Raw genomic sequence first — 17376 nt, 5'->3', positions numbered from 1 at the left:
TATAAAAAGACAGTTGTGCCAACAAACTTTGAAACCTAACTATTCTTAACCAACTCAACCTAATTTAACCTAAGCCAACCTAACTTAAACCAATACATCCTAACCAAACAATATATAAAGTATATAGTATTTCAACCAGAGAAAGATCTTTGTAAAGATCTTTTCCTACATAATTGGCAAATAAACAAAATACAACTTTATAATATTCCAGGATGGTCCAGAACATCATTTCCTTTATTTTCAAATGTGTGGGTTGTTGCCGCGACACTGTCTGCCCCCCGTTGCCGCGACACTGTCTGCCCCCCGTTGCCGCGACACTGTCTGCCCCCCGTTGCCGCGACACTGTCCTGCCCCCCGTTGCCGCGACACTGTCTGCCCCCCGTTGCCGCGACACTGTCTGCCCCCCGTTGCCGCGACACTGTCTGCCCCCCGTTGCCGCGACACTGTCTGCCCCCCGTTGCCGCGACACTGTCTGCCCCCCGTTGCCGCGACACTGTCTGCCCCCGTTGCCGCGACACTGTCTGCCCCCCGTTGCCGCGACACTGTCTGCCCCCCGTTGCCGCGACACTGTCTGCCCCCCGTTGCCGCGACACTGTCTGCCCCCCGTTGCCGCGACACTGTCTGCCCCCCGTTGCCGCGACACTGTCTGCCCCCCGTTGCCGCGACACTGTCTGCCCCCCGTTGCCGCGACACTGTCTGCCCCCCGTTGCCGCGACACCTGTCTGCCCCCCGTTGCCGCGACACCGTCTGCCCCCCGTTGCCGCGACACCTGTCTGCCCCCCGTTGCCGCGACACCTGTCTGCCCCCCGTTGCCGCGACACCGTCTGCCCCCCGTTGCCGCGACACCTGTCTGCCCCCCGTTGCCGCGACACCTGTCTGCCCCCCGTTGCCGCGACACTGTCTGCCCCCCGTTGCCGCGACACCTGTCTGCCCCCCGTTGCCGCGACACCTGTCTGCCCCCCGTTGCCGCGACACCGTCTGCCCCCCGTTGCCGCGACACCGTCTGCCCCCCGTTGCCGCGACACCTGTCTGCCCCCCGTTGCCGCGACACCTGTCTGCCCCCCGTTGCCGCGACACCTGTCTGCCCCCCGTTGCCGCGACACCGTCTGCCCCCCGTTGCCGCGACACCTGTCTGCCCCCCGTTGCCGCGACACCGTCTGCCCCCCGTTGCCGCGACACCGTCTGCCCCCCGTTGCCGCGACACTGTCTGCCCCCCGTTGCCGCGACACTGTCTGCCCCCCGTTGCCGCGACACTGTCTGCCCCCCGTTGCCGCGACACTGTCTGCCCCCCGTTGCCGCGACACCTGTCTGCCCCCCGTTGCCGCGACACTGTCTGCCCCCCGTTGCCGCGACACTGTCTGCCCCCCGTTGCCGCGACACTGTCTGCCCCCCGTTGCCGCGACACCTGTCTGCCCCCCGTTGCCGCGACACTGTCTGCCCCCCGTTGCCGCGACACTGTCTGCCCCCCGTTGCCGCGACACTGTCTGCCCCCCGTTGCCGCGACACCGTCTGCCCCCCGTTGCCGCGACACCGTCTGCCCCCCGTTGCCGCGACACCGTCTGCCCCCCGTTGCCGCGACACCGTCTGCCCCCCGTTGCCGCGACACCGTCTGCCCCCCGTTGCCGCGACACCGTCTGCCCCCCGTTGCCGCGACACCGTCTGCCCCCCGTTGCCGCGACACCGTCTGCCCCCCGTTGCCGCGACACCGTCTGCCCCCCGTTGCCGCGACACCGTCTGCCCCCCGTTGCCGCGACACCGTCTGCCCCCCGTTGCCGCGACACCGTCTGCCCCCCGTTGCCGCGACACCGTCTGCCCCCCGTTGCCGCGACACCGTCTGCCCCCCGTTGCCGCGACACCGTCTGCCCCCCGTTGCCGCGACACCGTCTGCCCCCCGTTGCCGCGACACCGTCTGCCCCCCGTTGCCGCGACACCGTCTGCCCCCGTTGCCGCGACACCGTCTGCCCCCCGTTGCCGCGACACCGTCTGCCCCCCGTTGCCGCGACACCGTCTGCCCCCCGTTGCCGCGACACCGTCTGCCCCCCGTTGCCGCGACACCGTCTGCCCCCCGTTGCCGCGACACCGTCTGCCCCCCGTTGCCGCGACACCGTCTGCCCCCCGTTGCCGCGACACCGTCTGCCCCCCGTTGCCGCGACACCGTCTGCCCCCCGTTGCCGCGACACCGTCTGCCCCCCGTTGCCGCGACACCGTCTGCCCCCCGTTGCCGCGACACCGTCTGCCCCCCGTTGCCGCGACACTGTCTGCCCCCCGTTGCCGCGACACCGTCTGCCCCCCGTTGCCGCGACACTGTCTGCCCCCCGTTGCCGCGACACTGTCTGCCCCCCGTTGCTGCGACATTGTCTGCAGACACATTCAAAAATATTCCCAAAGGCAGACATTTACAACCCTGTACTCGCCTAGTTGTGCTTGCGGGGGTTGAGCTGTGGCTCTCTTGTCCCGCCTCTCAACCGTCCATCAACTAGTGTACAGATTCCCGAGCCTACTGTCCTATGTTGATCTTAATTTTACACACATAATACAGTGACATCTTTATCACTTCAGTTCAAACAAATAATTTCATCTCTTGCACCGTCTCGTCACTTCTTCACACCGCTTGCCCAATGACTGACGAGACAACCATGCAGTTAGTGAGGCACAACCCTTAAGGTAAGGCTGAGGGTTGGTCCAGCCGCAACACTCACCTGCCGGAGCACAACGAGGGCTGATAAAGCCATCTTGTAACACCGTTCACGTCCCGTGTGAGGGAGGTCGTGTGGGGATTATCAGTGGCGTGTGGTCACAACAGTTCCAAAGTCCAGCAGGAGATGGGACGTCTGGCTCACGTCCAACACCCCTCGCTCAGCTGTTACTACAACTACGTCCAATTCAGCCTCAGGAAATAAATAACCTGATTTACTAATTATCTACTTATCATCTAAATCATCAATTGGTTAAAACTTAATATAATTTTATCTAAGACAAATTTAAACTAAACTTTAAACATCCTATATTTATTTGTATTTTTTGTTTCTTATTTTGTGAAAGTAACTGATTTAATCCGTATATGATACTGCGCTGGACTGCATTCAACCACCCCAACGATAACCGGGACATACATTATAACGTTAGATCATACTGTGAGAGGGATGTAATGAAATGTATGAATGTATGTAATATATATATATATATATATATATATATATATATATATATATATATTGGGGGTACCACCTCTGGTGGAATTGCAGGGACCCATATCCTCGAAGAAAAAAACAAAGAGCATTCAGAGAAGACCTTGTGGATTCTCACTGAATACTTTAATCTTTTCCTCTCCTACCACTCCTATTATTTTTGGTATGTTTTGTTTATTTTTGTTTTATTTTATTGCAATGCTACAGTTTACAGAGAACACACACATATAGATAACAATAAAACAATCAGCGTTCGAAGACCTCGTCCAGCTCCTCGGTGGTTGGGTGCGTACCCAGGATACAGCACGCATTTCCTCTCTGAACTGCGACATTGAGGAGGCGCTGGAACAGGAAACTGGCCGCTCATGGGACTCTAGTTTTCCCAATGAGTTCCTCACCCACCTCCTATAAAAACTTAAGTGCACATTTACCCCAAGCGTCCAGAGTCTCAGAGCCTATCGGCACGAACCTGTAACAACGTTCTAGGTCTCTGTACTTGTTGATTTTCTGGGTCTCCCTGAAGGTGGCTGCCCCACCTCCCTCCTGCTGAAGCTGTAACAGTAGATAGGTATCAGCCAATGTAGACGCACACGTGTAATCCCATACGAACCTGTTTACCTTCCCTCCATGACTGCAGGGTGACTCCATCTGGGCGTTTTTGGCTGTTGTCAGGTCTGCACAACTGAGGTTCCCTTTGTGCTGGACACCCAGCTGTAGCCAAACATCTCTTGATGATGTTATTGACTGCTTCATGTCTGGCAATCTTTCCCTGTGTCTTACGACAGATGAGACCATTGCTGCCGTATTGATCTGCCCGTGCATGGCCGCAAACACACCGGTGTTCGGTGGAAATAAGGAGGGTAAGGCGCAGGGCAACACCAATACTTAGGGCCCGATGGTCCAGGCGGGTGCCCAGACCGGAATTAAGGACTGCCAACAGGAAGTCCCCAGCATGGGGGGCTTGCACAGCTAGGAGACGCGCTCTGTCCTTCTGAGAAGCTGCCTCCAGCAATGCTTTGGTGATGTTCTCCACTATGGGGCTATCCCATTTGGCCTGTTTGCCGTCGTTTGGAAAGTTGGTCGAGTGTGTGAATTGGCAAGTGTCCCACTGACCAGCTCCCACAAATTTGGGATCACGAATCCCAATGGAGTTCCTTAGGTATTCTGGTAGTATTTCATTCACTAATTCACTGGTAGCACTGGTCGAGGATAAGAATGCCGGCAATGCTAACTGTATATATATTTATATAATTTTTCAATATTAAAATCACAATAGAATGATATTAATTAACAGTTAAAATCTTCTACTTAACAGGCATATAGTTATTAAATGAAGTTTAGTGATGTGATGGACATGATCCGGGGCTTGGTGAGGACGCCGCCCGCCAGCATAATCACTACACACTAGCGTTGTGGGAAAGAAAAAATAAAAGGTTGATTGACAGTTGACGAGGCGGGCCGAAAGAGCCAGAGCCTCAACCTCCACAAGCACAACTAGGTGTATACACCCGAATGGCCACAAACATGATCGAACGCACAAAACACAAACTTTTGCCAGTTTTTGGATAAACTTATTTTACATTTATATGTGAGTTATACTTGTACATAATAATAGTGACGTAGAAGCTTTTTGTGTACTGAACCGATGGTATCTGAAACGGTAGTAGACGATTTGGCACCCACATCCAGGGACTCCAAACCCGGAGACCGTCGTGGTCGGGACTGGAGAAGAACCACCCCAGCAAGAGCAAGGACGACCCTAGCCTCCCGAAGTAGAGCTTGGGCCACACAAGCCCCAGGAGGTGGACGTCCGAGCCCCACGCCTATGGGATCCAGACAGACAGGCAAGGGACACTGAACCAAAAAGGGTGACAGGCAAGAGGCACTGAACTACAGGCCAGTTTCCCTAACTTGTATACCATGCAAGGTGATGGAGAAGTACAAGTTCAAGTATGTTTATTGAGACAAGAAAGAAATACATCTCAAAGGGATAGAGTAGCTTAGGTTATTTCTACCCCCTGATGGAGAAGATTGTGAGGAAAAGACTCGTAGAGCATCTAGAGGGAAATAGCTTTGTAACACACCATCAGCATGGGTTCAGAGATGGTAAATCGTGCCTCATAGGTTTAATATAATTCTGTAATCAAGCAACAAAAATTAGGGAAGAAAGAGAAGAGTGGGCAGACTGTATTTTCTTGGACTGTTAGAAAGCCTTTGACACAGTACCCCATAAAAGGCTGTTACGAAAGTTGGAGCAACAGGCAGGAGTAAAAGGTAAGGTGCTCCAGTGGATATGGGAGTATCTAAGCAACAGGAAACAACGAGTAACTAACTCTGGTTTCCCTTCAAAACGCATAAATCTTTTGCCTTTTACTTTTTTAACGAGTAACTGTGAAGGGGGGAGACATCAGAGTGGCAAGATGTCACCAGCGGAGTCCCATAGGGCTCTGTACTTGGACCCATCCTGTTTTTAATATATGTAAACGATCTTCCAGAGGGTATAGACTCGTTCCTCTTAATGTTTGCTGATAATGCAAAAATTATGAGAAGAATCAAGACAGAATGATGATAGACAGAGAGTACAGGACGACCTGGACAAGCTGGATGAATGGTCTAGAAAATGGCTACTAAAGTTCAACTCAGGAAAGTGTAAAGTAATGAAATTAGGCAAAGGGAGCAGAAGACTGAACACAAGGTACCATCTGGGAGGTGAAATTCGCCAAGAGTCAAATAAAGAGAAAGATATGGGGGTTGATATCACACCGAACCTGTCCCCAGAGGCCCACATCAAAAGGATATTATCAGCGGCACGATATATTATCGATATAACGTTCTTATGTTAACTGGCCAACATAAGAACTGCCTTTAAAGATATGTGTAAGGAATCGTTCAGGACCCTGTATACCACTTTTGTCAGAAGAATCCTGTAATATGCAGCTCCAGCCTGGAGTCCATACAGGCTTGATAGAATTCTACGATCAGGTGACACAGATTAAGCAAGAAAGAGAGGGCTGGGCGGACTGCATTTTCTTGGATTGTCGGAAAGCCTTTGACACAGTACCGCATAAGAGGCTGGTACATAAGCTGGAGAGACAGGCAGGTGTAGCTGGTAAGGTGCTCCAGTGGATAAGGGAGTATCTAAGCAATAGGAAGCAGAGAGTTACGGTGAGGGGTGAGACCTCCGATTGGCGTGAAGTCACCAGTGGAGTCCCACAGGGCTCTGTACTCGGTCCTATCTTGTTTCTGATATATGTAAATGATCTCCCGGAGGGTATCGATTCATTTCTCTCAATGTTTGCGGACGATGCTAAAATTATGAGAAGGATTAAAACAGAAGAGGACTGTTTGAGGCTTCAAGAAGACCTAGACAAGCTGAAGGAATGGTCGAACAAATGGTTGTTAGAGTTTAACCCAACCAAATGTAATGTAATGAAGATAGGTGTAGGGAGCAGGAGGCCAGATACAAGGTATCATCTGGGAGAGGAAATTCTTCAGGAGTCAGAGAAGGAAAAAGACTTGGGGGTTGATATCACGCCAGACCTGTCTCCTGCAGCACATATCAAGCGGATAACATCAGCGGCATATGCCAGGCTGGCCAACATACGAACGGCATTCAGAAACTTGTGTAAAGATTCATTCAGAACTTTGTATACCACATATGTCAGGCCAATCCTGGAGTATGCAGCCCCAGCATGGAGTCCATATCTAGTCAAGGATAAGACTAAACTGGAAAAGGTTCAAAGGTTTGCCACCAGACTAGTACCCGAGCTGAGAGGTATGAGCTACGAGGAGAGACTACGGGAATTAAACCTCACTTCGCTGGAAGACAGAAGAGTTAGGGGGGACATGATCACCACATTCAAGATTCTGAAGGGGATTGATAGGGTAGATAAAGACAGTCTATTTAACACAAGGGGAACACGCACAAGGGGACACAGGTGGAAACTGAGTGCCCAAATGAGCCACAGAGATATTAGAAAGAACTTTTTTAGTGTCAGAGTGGTTGACAAATGGAATGCATTAGGGGGTGATGTGGTGGAGGCTCACTCCATACACAGCTTCAAGTGTAGATATGACAGAGCCCGATAGGCTCAGGAATCTGTACACCTGTTGATTGACGGTTGAGAGGCGGGACCAAAGAGCCAGAGCTCAACCCCCGCAAACACAACTAGGTGAGTACAACTAGGTGAGTACAAGAAAAAGTAGAGAAGATTCAGCGGTATGCCACCAAACTCGCCCCGGAACTGAAAGGAATGAGCTACGAGGAAAGGCTAAAGTAGCTGAAACCCCCGTCCCTGGAAGACAGAAGTGTAAGGAGAGACATGATAACCACCTACAAAACTCTCAGGGGAATTGACAGGGTGGACAAAGACAAAATCTTTGTACAGCAGTACAAAGTACAGCATGGGTGGAACACGAACAAGGGGACACAGGTGGAAACTTAGTACCCAAATGAGCCACAGAGACATTAGAAAGAGATTTTTCAGTGTCAGGGTAGTTAACAAATGGAATGCACTTAGAAGTGATGTGGTGGAGGCTGACTCCATACACAGTTTCAAATGTAGATATGATAAAGAGCCAAGTAGGCTCAGGAAGCTATACACCAGTTGATTGATGGTTGAGAGGCGGGACCAAAGAGCCAAAGCTCAACCCCACAAGCACAACTAAGTGAGTACAGAGATCATTACAGTCCCCTTTCACCCGTGGCTGGCTTCCTTCATGGCCCAGCGGAAGGAAGAATAATAATAATTATTATTAAATTACAACAATTATAATAATAAAACTAATTAATAATAACTATTATCATTCCTTCTGCTGGGCCATGAAGGAATCCTGAAGCCAAGTACAGTTTCTAAATTAATTAAGCAACTGACATATGTGGAAAGCTAGTGTCAATTGATATGTTTGTCCTGCACACCGCCCCCCATCCAGTGGGCAGCGGTGGATAGGTTATAATAACTTTGTTACTACCTACAGTTAGCAAACTGGGGATACTTGGCCAAGACTTCTGGCAGCAGATCATTTGGAATGAAATATTTACACATCTTTGGAACATTTGTTATAGAATTGGCGCCAAGTTCACGTATCTTTTCAAATTCCATCACATAGTTACGGAGGGTGTGCGAATAATTTTGTTGACACAGTTTACATTTGGTCAGGTCTACATCAGCAGATAATGAGAATTCCCACAGATACTTGTAACCGAGTCTAAGCCGAGCAGTAGTAACATCTAGAAGTCTGCTGATATTATTGGATGATCCATAGATGTGTGGTTCTTCTTTTAACTTGTGCATATTATGACGATAGATGCAATTACTGGTGTCGATTTCACTTTACCTCATATCTACAAGTTTTTGTTGAAGCACGGGTACAGCTGGAAGTGCAGTTGTCCTGACAATGGGCAATGGCTTATATTTTGAGTGGGGAATTCGTATAAACAACTGGGCCTCTACCCTTCAGACCGAACTATTTGCCTTGCTCCTTGCACTGAAATGTGTACAAGTCTCCAAACTTGATACATTAATTGTAAGTGACTCTTTATCATCTTTAATTGCTCTCAACTCTGTAAGACAACTATAACATGCTCGTGTCTGAAGCTGGACACAAATACAACACAATTATTAATGCTGGTAACAGTCCATTTCATGTGGACTCCATCTCCATTAAGACTATGAATAAGGGTTACTCATATACCTGGTTGATGGGGTTCTGGGAGTTGTTCTACTCCCCAGGCCCGGCTTGACTTATGAGAGTTTGGTCCACTAGGCTGTTGCTTGGAGCGGCCCGCAGGCCCACATACCCACCACAGCCCGGTGGTCCGGCACTCCTTGGAGGAATAAATCTAGTTTCCTCTTGAAGATGTCCACGGTTGTTCCGGCAATATTTCTTATGCTTCGCTGGGAGGGTGTTGAACAACCATGGACCTCTGATGTTTATACAGTGTTCTCTGATTGTGCCTATGGCACCTGTGCTCTTCACCTGGTTCTATTCTGCATTTTCTTCCATCCATATGGATTTAAATATGGATAAATCCATATGGATTTAAATTAACACTGCTCAGCTAAATTACAGGAAGAATGTACATGCTAATAACTAAGCTATTAAATAATTGATAATAAATATTTGGTATATTAAACAATTAAGAATTTATTATTTTGTAAATCGATTTAAATAATAATAAACAAGTTCCCCATTACAAAGGCGAGGTCTCCTTCCAGCATGAAAATCAGATATGTTCCAAACTCTGCTCTCTTCTCACTATATTATGCGCTAATCTATCCCCATCTTGCATACAGTATCTGTGCATGGGGTTCAACCACTGCAAACTACCTTAAACCCATTATCACCCAGAAAAAATCTGCTATCAGAACAATAACTCATATGCCATAACCTGGATATCCAGGTGATACCATATGCAATTACACAAAGGGTTGTTGAGCTCATGTGATAGGGTTCCTCATGCTAAGTGGAGCTGCTCTAAACTCTTCACAAGGGAGGACGTGGGGAGAGTATTTTTTCATACATGTGCAGACTACATTCCCCCTAAAACTCGCTCATCCTCATAGGTAATACCAATAGCAGGGACATCAGGACATGTGCCTAAAGAATTAAATTTTGTGTACATCAGTTACACACCACCATTATTATTTAAGAAAATGGGTTCAGTAGCTACACACTACCATCCAAAAATTGCATGCAAAATCCTTTTCATGAAAAGTAATTATCAACAGGCACTAAGCTGGGAAGACTATAGCACCAAAGGTGCAGGATATTCAAAAGGAGCTAAATACCACCAAGGATGCTAAAACGAGAACAAAAGCATACAAGGCAAGCAATATGAAAGTCATCATTACTTCAGCATCTTGCCTCTTTGTAGAGCATTACTTTTCTACTATAGAATCAACTGACCCAGACAGCAAGTGTAAGTTCACAGTTCATAGTATGTAAACAAGAATCCTTTTAGTCAGTCTCTACAAGTTTTCCCCGTCCAAGAATGTTTCACTAATAATTGGGTGTTATTTTTTCTTTTCAAGATGCCTCTCCGTTCTATAATGTGTAATTATATTTTAACAGTGATAAAATTTGATGCCAAAAGATTGGAAAAACAAAAATTACCAGTCAATATTTATTGTAAAAGCTTCTGTACAACATACAGGCAAGAATAAATAACCAAGACATACTACAACAAATGTATGGTTATAGAATATCTGCATATGATGCAAGCAACACCCATATTCTTGCTTTAGGAATTGCAAAATAGTCCCCATCACAAATGTAGATAAGGCTGCATATCATTGCAATACTTCCTCTGGCAAGAACAATACCCATTATTAGCAAATGATAAATCTATTGCTCTAGAGGTTTTTGCATTTAACTCTGAAGAACAGTGCTCTAAAGATAATAACAGTGTATTGCAAAACTAACAAAATGCAGATATGTGCAGTCCTTTGCCAATTTGAAAGTTAGCTCCCAATTTGTCACTCAGCAAAAATGTACATACAAATAATGAACTTCAAACTACAAAATTAAGCATACATTATGTTGAATAAAAATAGGTACTGTATACAATTCTTAAAGAATATGTTCAGTCAAATATTAACAACTCCATTAGACAAATATACCTTTCCTTAACAGAAGTCTCAATTGTTACTGTAGATCATTTTACATAAAACAAAAATTAAGCTAACAAAAATAATGGAGTTAACTGTTGACAGGGATTTATAAGCTAATAGTAAAATACATTTTGTACAAGGGAATCTTCACACCATAAGGCAAGTCATTAATATTTAGCATTGGAGTAATGCACTATAAAACTTAATGGCATTGCCTAATGATAAAGAAGGGTGGTAGAGCCAAGATTTGGGAAAGAATTGGTGGATCAGCCAACCTACAAGACTCAAGGGACCAAGATATATATACTGGTTCAGTAAACAAACTTACATTTGAAGAAAATTATAGACATAAGAAAACACAGCTACTCCATTTTTAACAAAGAAAAAATATCTAACATGATATACAAACATTACCTAAGTCCACAAGTAGGAACAGGAGAAGCACACAGGATGGCTCCTGTAGAGGATTTGCATTCTTCTATATAATTAGAAAAAAAATTTAACTCTGTATTTATTAATAACTTTGAATCTGAAGCAAATGAAAGAGGAATGTCTCAAGACAGAAAAAGAAGCTTCAGACTATCACAGCTTATCCCAATACTGAAGCTATAGAGACCAAGAAAACTGAACAAAATACAACTGCCTTTATTTAAAGACTTTGATCTTACCCTGACTAGGTTATAATTATGTAAATATAAGATTACACCATTAAAAAAAAATAATTGAATTAACATTTAGACAAAAATATTTTCTCAAACAAAACCCAATTTTTCTGCAAATTCTTTCCACATCATAATTATCAAGTTACTTTGCATAAAAATGCTTATACCGTACTAATTAGTATCATAAGGCCTCAAAAGTCCAATCATAAAATCTTTGCTCCTTTAAAAATGTGAGCTCTTTCTTGTCTCTAGCACAATGTAACATTAAAATTCAGTGTAATCTATTCTCTCCGAGCCTTACGAAGCCTGGGCGAAGTACGGGTCTGAGCATCCTGAAATGAGAAAATTAAGCTGTAATACAAATTGAGCACTTGTATATGATAAATGGATTGTCGTGAAAAATTTATCATGGGCAATGATAACCATTGATGGATTTTAACAACAAACGAGTCTTATAAAATCTTAAGGCAGTCTGTGGCAACAAGAAAAATTACAAATCCAAAACTGGTTTAGCTAGAAATTATAATGGGAGAAAAATATATCTATACACAAAGTGCTACAATGTAGCTATACAATACAAAATTAAAAAGCTTTTATCTTAATATTATTTAAAAAAGAGCTGTACAGCTACTTTAAAATATTCTTGGAGGATTTGTCTTTACAAGAGTTTTCTTGTGGGTCTTGAGATAGCCAATTAATATCTTAACACTAGAAAATAACATTAAAGCTTGCCTAACTAAATGGACCAAGTCAAAATTAAAAATGATTTAACATCTAACCAATTTCCATGTGCATACAGACATTGATGTACTTTTTATGTATTTTTTTTATTATATGGTAGAAGGGACATGGTACCATTGATTAACCCTTGAATGGCGCCTGGCTATTTAGCATGTGTCACTCACAGGCGCATAAAAAAAAATCTTCTAAACCTGTTAATTTGTGTTCACTGATCATGAGAAAAAAAAAAAAAAAATCGTAAGTGGCATATATTGCCCGCTATAGGGCAGGGAAGTCTGGCAAAAAACAGGCGCCAACTCAGCGTGTGTCCCAGGCGGTCTGTTGCTTGCCAGCTGTCAGGCCGGAGTTGCCACAAAGAGATAATTACCTAATTATTTCAATGTCTGATTTTTTGTATTTTTTTTTGCTGTAATATTGTTCAATAGTGTGTAGTGTGATATATTTATATAATAAAATGAGTGAATCATCGCTGTACTCAAAAATATGGTGTGCATATTGTTGATTCAATTATGTTCATCAAACAGTGAACAAATACTTTGTCGGTTATTACACTATATACAAAGGTTATATAAAAGTATCTGCATGTTTTGTTCACCATAACGAACCACTTAGTTGCTATTATGAGTCAAAAAGTAACAAGGAGTGACCGCCACACACCAGCCAGCCACTCGCTGCCACTCCAACACCTCACTCACCCACATTCTCCTCCCACCATACTGTTTTTGCTTTTATTCACTATATACAGACGTTACATATAAGTATCTACATTCGTGTTCACCATAATGAACCACTAAGTTGGCATGCTGAGAGGCAGTGGCAGCCCGCCACTGGCTGCCACTCCCTCCCTCACCTGACTTGACTTGCCACCATTCTCCTCCCACCATACTGTTTTTGCTTTTATATATAGACGCTATATATAAGTATTTACACGTTTTGTTCACCATAACTGTACATCTAAGCTTGTATGGTGAGTAAAGGCACAAAGACATAGCTACTCACACAGTCAGCTGGTGGACTGCCGCCCTCAAGGCCAGGCGCACTAATATTTCTCCTCCAGCAATACTGTTTGTGGTGTTATTATGCTATATACACACACATTATATATAAGTATCTACCTGTTTTATTCACCATACTTTTACAAGTAAACTGGTATGGTGCCCAAAGACCATCGTGGTCACCAGTAAACAACATAAGTCGTGCAGACGACACCACCGCCCTCACCAAAATGGCAGCTCCCAACCTACTCCTCTTGCTGTTTATAGCCTCTATACACACGTTATATATAAGTATCTACATTTGTGTTCACCATAGCAAACCACTAAGCTGGTATGGTGAGTCCAGTCAATAAAAGGTGGCCACACACAGTCAGAAGACAACGCCACTACCCCCCCTCCCACAGCATTACTTCTCCCTCCATGGAGCACAGCGCTAAATATCACCACAATCCTGCTATTATCAGAACCCTGGTCAGTTTTATCACAGTCAGGGGTCTTCTGTAATAATATCATCGCTACATTATAGCATGAACAAGTATATTATGGCATTTTTAGGCGATGCTGTGGTCACAAGCTGAACAGCAGTGCTGTGAGCTCATGCTGCATGCATCAGGCTTGGTAGCTCACTCAATACTAAGGTTGCTAACACACGGGAAATTGGCCCAAGATTTAAAAAAAAAAATGGCATCTGTTTACAAGAGCCCTGATGAGGGCGTGGTGAACCCCATGTATCCGCGAGCCGTTTAAATCTTGCGTAGTACTCCAAAGCATCATATGATGCGATGCGCAATTTACTGCAAGTTGGTCAAAGCATCATATGATGCGTGTGCAATTTAAGGGTTAAGCCATGCAAGACCACTTTAATGAAAGGTTTGCATTAAAACTTTGCATTACCTTTTTTTGTCTAGTACTCCAGATCATTTCCCATGCAAACTAAGTTCAAGGTATTCAATCAACCTTCATACAAAGTACTTATTGTAAGTAGAGTCAAGCTTTCTTGGATAAAAAAAAATGTAAGAGCCCTTGTCAACCTTACAGAATTCTCTCACTCATGTCCATGACTGATAATTTGATCATGGCATTGCATTTTGGCCTTTTCCAAGCCATTATGGTCTTAACCCTCAAAGTGTAGTTATTGTCAAACATTGACCTGTGGGGTAGTGCTGTTCTCATACATTGATTTTAATTATTGTCAGGTTTTTATACCCGATGCTAATAATAACTCTACAAAAGTAGTGGAGTTTATCTTGACCCATGAAAAAAATCCTATATTTCATGGTTATCATCTATGCAAATGTAGTAATTGTCATGAATTAAAATTCCATCATATTTATACAATATGCATTTTATGTTAATATAGTTTTCACAACTATATCGTTGTAATGAAGTATCCCAGGCCAATTATTTGAACATTATAAAGGAACTGCAGAAGGACTATAGGCCCATATGAGGCTACTCCTATTTATATCAACCAAACCTCATTCATATACAAGTTTAGGTGTATATAGATAGGAGCTACCTCACATGGCCCGCTAGGCCCTATGCAGTTTTCTTGTTCTAATATTATTATTGATATTCAGTAATCTAGTTATTCAACACAAACTATAACGAACCAACTCAAAAATGAAGTAAGTAATTATCAATAGAAGGCACCAAACCGGGAAAGCTATGTAGCACCATCAAATGTGCGGAATAATCAGAGGGTGGTAAATATCACCAAGGATGCCAATATGAGAACAGAAACGCATAAGGCGAATGATATCAAAAGTATCAGATTCCCCAAGAATTCTATTGAGGGACAAACGACCGCAAGGGATGATCGGAAAGCAAGACATGCTTGTCCTGGAAGTCAGGACATTCAACAAGGATATGCACAACTGCAAGAGGGATAATGCAATTTGGACAATAAGGAGCAGGGCGGCGCTCCATTAAGTGACCATGAGTTAAGCGTGTATGGCCAATACACAACCTTGCCAGAGTCGTTTCCCATCACCGGTTATGGTGGTAGGAGGAAGGCCATGGGGACACACTACGCTTAAGAGTACGTGGTTTGCTACCAACAACCCTGCCAACGGGCAAGGATGGAGTAATGAATAACTGGGTAAAAGTCAGAATAAGGTATACCTTTCTGGGAAATGGGACAAGAGCGGATGTCTTCCCTAGCGGCAGCATCCGCACGCTCATTTAAAGAAACACCAATATACCTGGGAACCCAGCAATCCTCTACCGATTTAAATTTACTGGAGATAAGAACAGCCAATGTTGAATCTCGACGACCACCGGATGGACTGGATTAAAGGACCCTAGAGCCATGAGGGCACTACGAGTCAACTACAACCAAAAGGCGAATTGACAACAAGACAGCAGGAGACAGAGCATAGAGAGTAGCATAAAGTTCTGCTGTCAAGATGCTAGTCTTCGGAGGCAGGCGACATGTAAGTGAGGTCAGCAAAAACAACAGTAGACTACACCGTTCGCAGACTTAGACCCATCGGTGAAGAAGGAAATGGAGTGGGAGTGCGAAGAAAAGTGTTCAAGGAAAAGGAGTTTCAGAACCGTAGGGAGGGGGGGGTAAAAGCTTTAGTGATACGGGTTGGGGATGTACAAAATTTTGGAAGGGGGGGGCCCCTCCACCTGGGCAAGGATGGAACAATACGAGGAGAAACATCGGTAATATGAATCTAAAGAGAATCTTGAAAGCGAGATAACTGGACAGAAAGAGGCAGGTGGTGAAGAGGAACAGGAACTACAGGAGGGGTAAATGTCAAAGCACGACAGAGGCGAGAGTCAAGATGTTGCAAGGACTGTGCAAGATAGCGAAGACAGTGATCACAGTGGGCCTGAAGAGATAGAAAGCCAGTGTCAACATACAAGCTGAGGGTGGGAGTCGAACGAAAGGCACCAGAGCCGAGGCGCATCCCAGAATGGTGCAAAGCATCAAGATGGCGAAGAGTAGGAGATGCAGACCAATAAGCAGGGCAACCATAATCGAGTTTAGACAGTACGAGAGAGGAATGTAAAGAGGAGAGTGCACCTATCCGCTCCCCAAGAAGTAGGGGGACAAAACCTTGAGGAGGTTAAGGGCCTTAGAACATTCAACTCGGAGGTAAGATATATAGGGCGACCAAGAAAAACGAGTGTCAAAGATTAACCACAAAAGCTTAGCGGAATCTCTGTACACAAGGGGATGACCATAAAGCGACAAAGAGGGATAAGAACGACGTGCTTCCAAATAAAAGTCACAGCACAAGTCTTAGACAGAGAACTTTAAGCCAGGATCGGTGGCCCAAGACAACACGACATCAATCGCAAGTTGAAGCCGCCGTTGAAGGAGAGGCGAATCATCACCAACAACAAAAGGTAAGAGCGTCGACACAGAGCGAAGAGACCAGAAGGAACAGGAAAAGACCATTGAGGGCAACCAGAAAAGAGTAGTGCTCAGAACACTACCTTGGGGCACACCCTCGTATCGCCGAAAAGAGGCAGTGTGGCACCAAGCCTCACTCGAAAGAAACGACGAGAGAAAACTTTGGAGGAAGAGAGGGAGATTACCACGAAAGCCAAGAGAACGAAGTTGGGACAGAATATGATATCTCCATGCAGTGTCGTAAGCCTTTTCCAGGTCAAAAAGAACGGCAACAACGGAGGTCTTCCCAGCAAAAGCAGAATGAATATAAATCTCAAAATTCACCAGGACATCTGTTGTGCTGCAGCATTTGCAAAAACCAAATTGTGAAGGGAAGAGGTGGTGATAGTGTTCCAAGAAGCACATCAAACGAACGTTAACCATACGTTCAAAGAGTTTGCAGACAACTTGTGAGGGCAATAGGGTGGAGTCCTGAGGGGATGTTTCGCGAGACCCTGGTTTCCGAACAGGGAGAACAACAGCATTGAGCCAGTCCTCAGGGACTGAAGATGACTCCCAGACCCGGTTATACAGACTCGGCAAATACTGAAACGTGCATGGAGGGAGATGACAAAGCATCTCATAATGAATGTAATCAGAGCCCGCTGCCGTGGAACCGCAGTGTGCCAGGGCAGACTGAAGTTCAGAGAGAGAAGGAATCGTTATAGGGAATTCTGAGATGGGTATGGAAATCTAAAGGATGAGGTTCAAGACAAGGCTTACGAAGAAGGAAAGATCGAGGAGGATGAGAACCAGAGTTAACAGGTGAAA

At 45.2% G+C, this 17376-nt stretch overlaps 2 protein-coding genes across 6 annotated transcripts in view; both read right to left on the bottom strand.

Annotated features, from left to right (window-relative positions):
* The window catches only part of LOC123757981 (carnitine O-acetyltransferase), a 72487-nt gene extending 69613 nt beyond the window's left edge, over positions 1-2874 (bottom strand). Inside the window, exon 1 of one of the 2 annotated variants that reach the window (XM_069338863.1) lies at positions 2700-2874. In XM_069338863.1, the coding sequence (XP_069194964.1) occupies positions 2700-2732 (33 nt within the window). In that variant the 5' untranslated portion in view covers positions 2733-2874. The remainder of the gene's footprint in view (positions 1-2699) is intronic. The other variant, XM_069338864.1, reaches the window with a different exon arrangement.
* Positions 2875-10300: 7426 nt separating this feature from the next.
* Cnx99A (Calnexin 99A) overlaps positions 10301-17376 on the bottom strand; it is a 32127-nt gene continuing 25051 nt past the window's right edge. For all 4 annotated transcript variants that reach the window (XM_045742053.2, XM_045742054.2, XM_045742052.2 and 1 more), the window contains exon 12: positions 10301-11795. In XM_045742053.2, the coding sequence (XP_045598009.2) occupies positions 11745-11795 (51 nt within the window). In that variant the 3' untranslated portion in view covers positions 10301-11744. The remainder of the gene's footprint in view (positions 11796-17376) is intronic.

This window comes from Procambarus clarkii, chromosome 40, assembly GCF_040958095.1.
Source record: "Procambarus clarkii isolate CNS0578487 chromosome 40, FALCON_Pclarkii_2.0, whole genome shotgun sequence".
In the NCBI taxonomy this organism is placed as follows: Eukaryota; Metazoa; Arthropoda; class Malacostraca; order Decapoda; family Cambaridae; genus Procambarus; species Procambarus clarkii.
The sequence above is the reverse complement of the archived record's forward strand: the minus strand, read 5'-3'. Positions and strand labels throughout refer to the sequence as shown.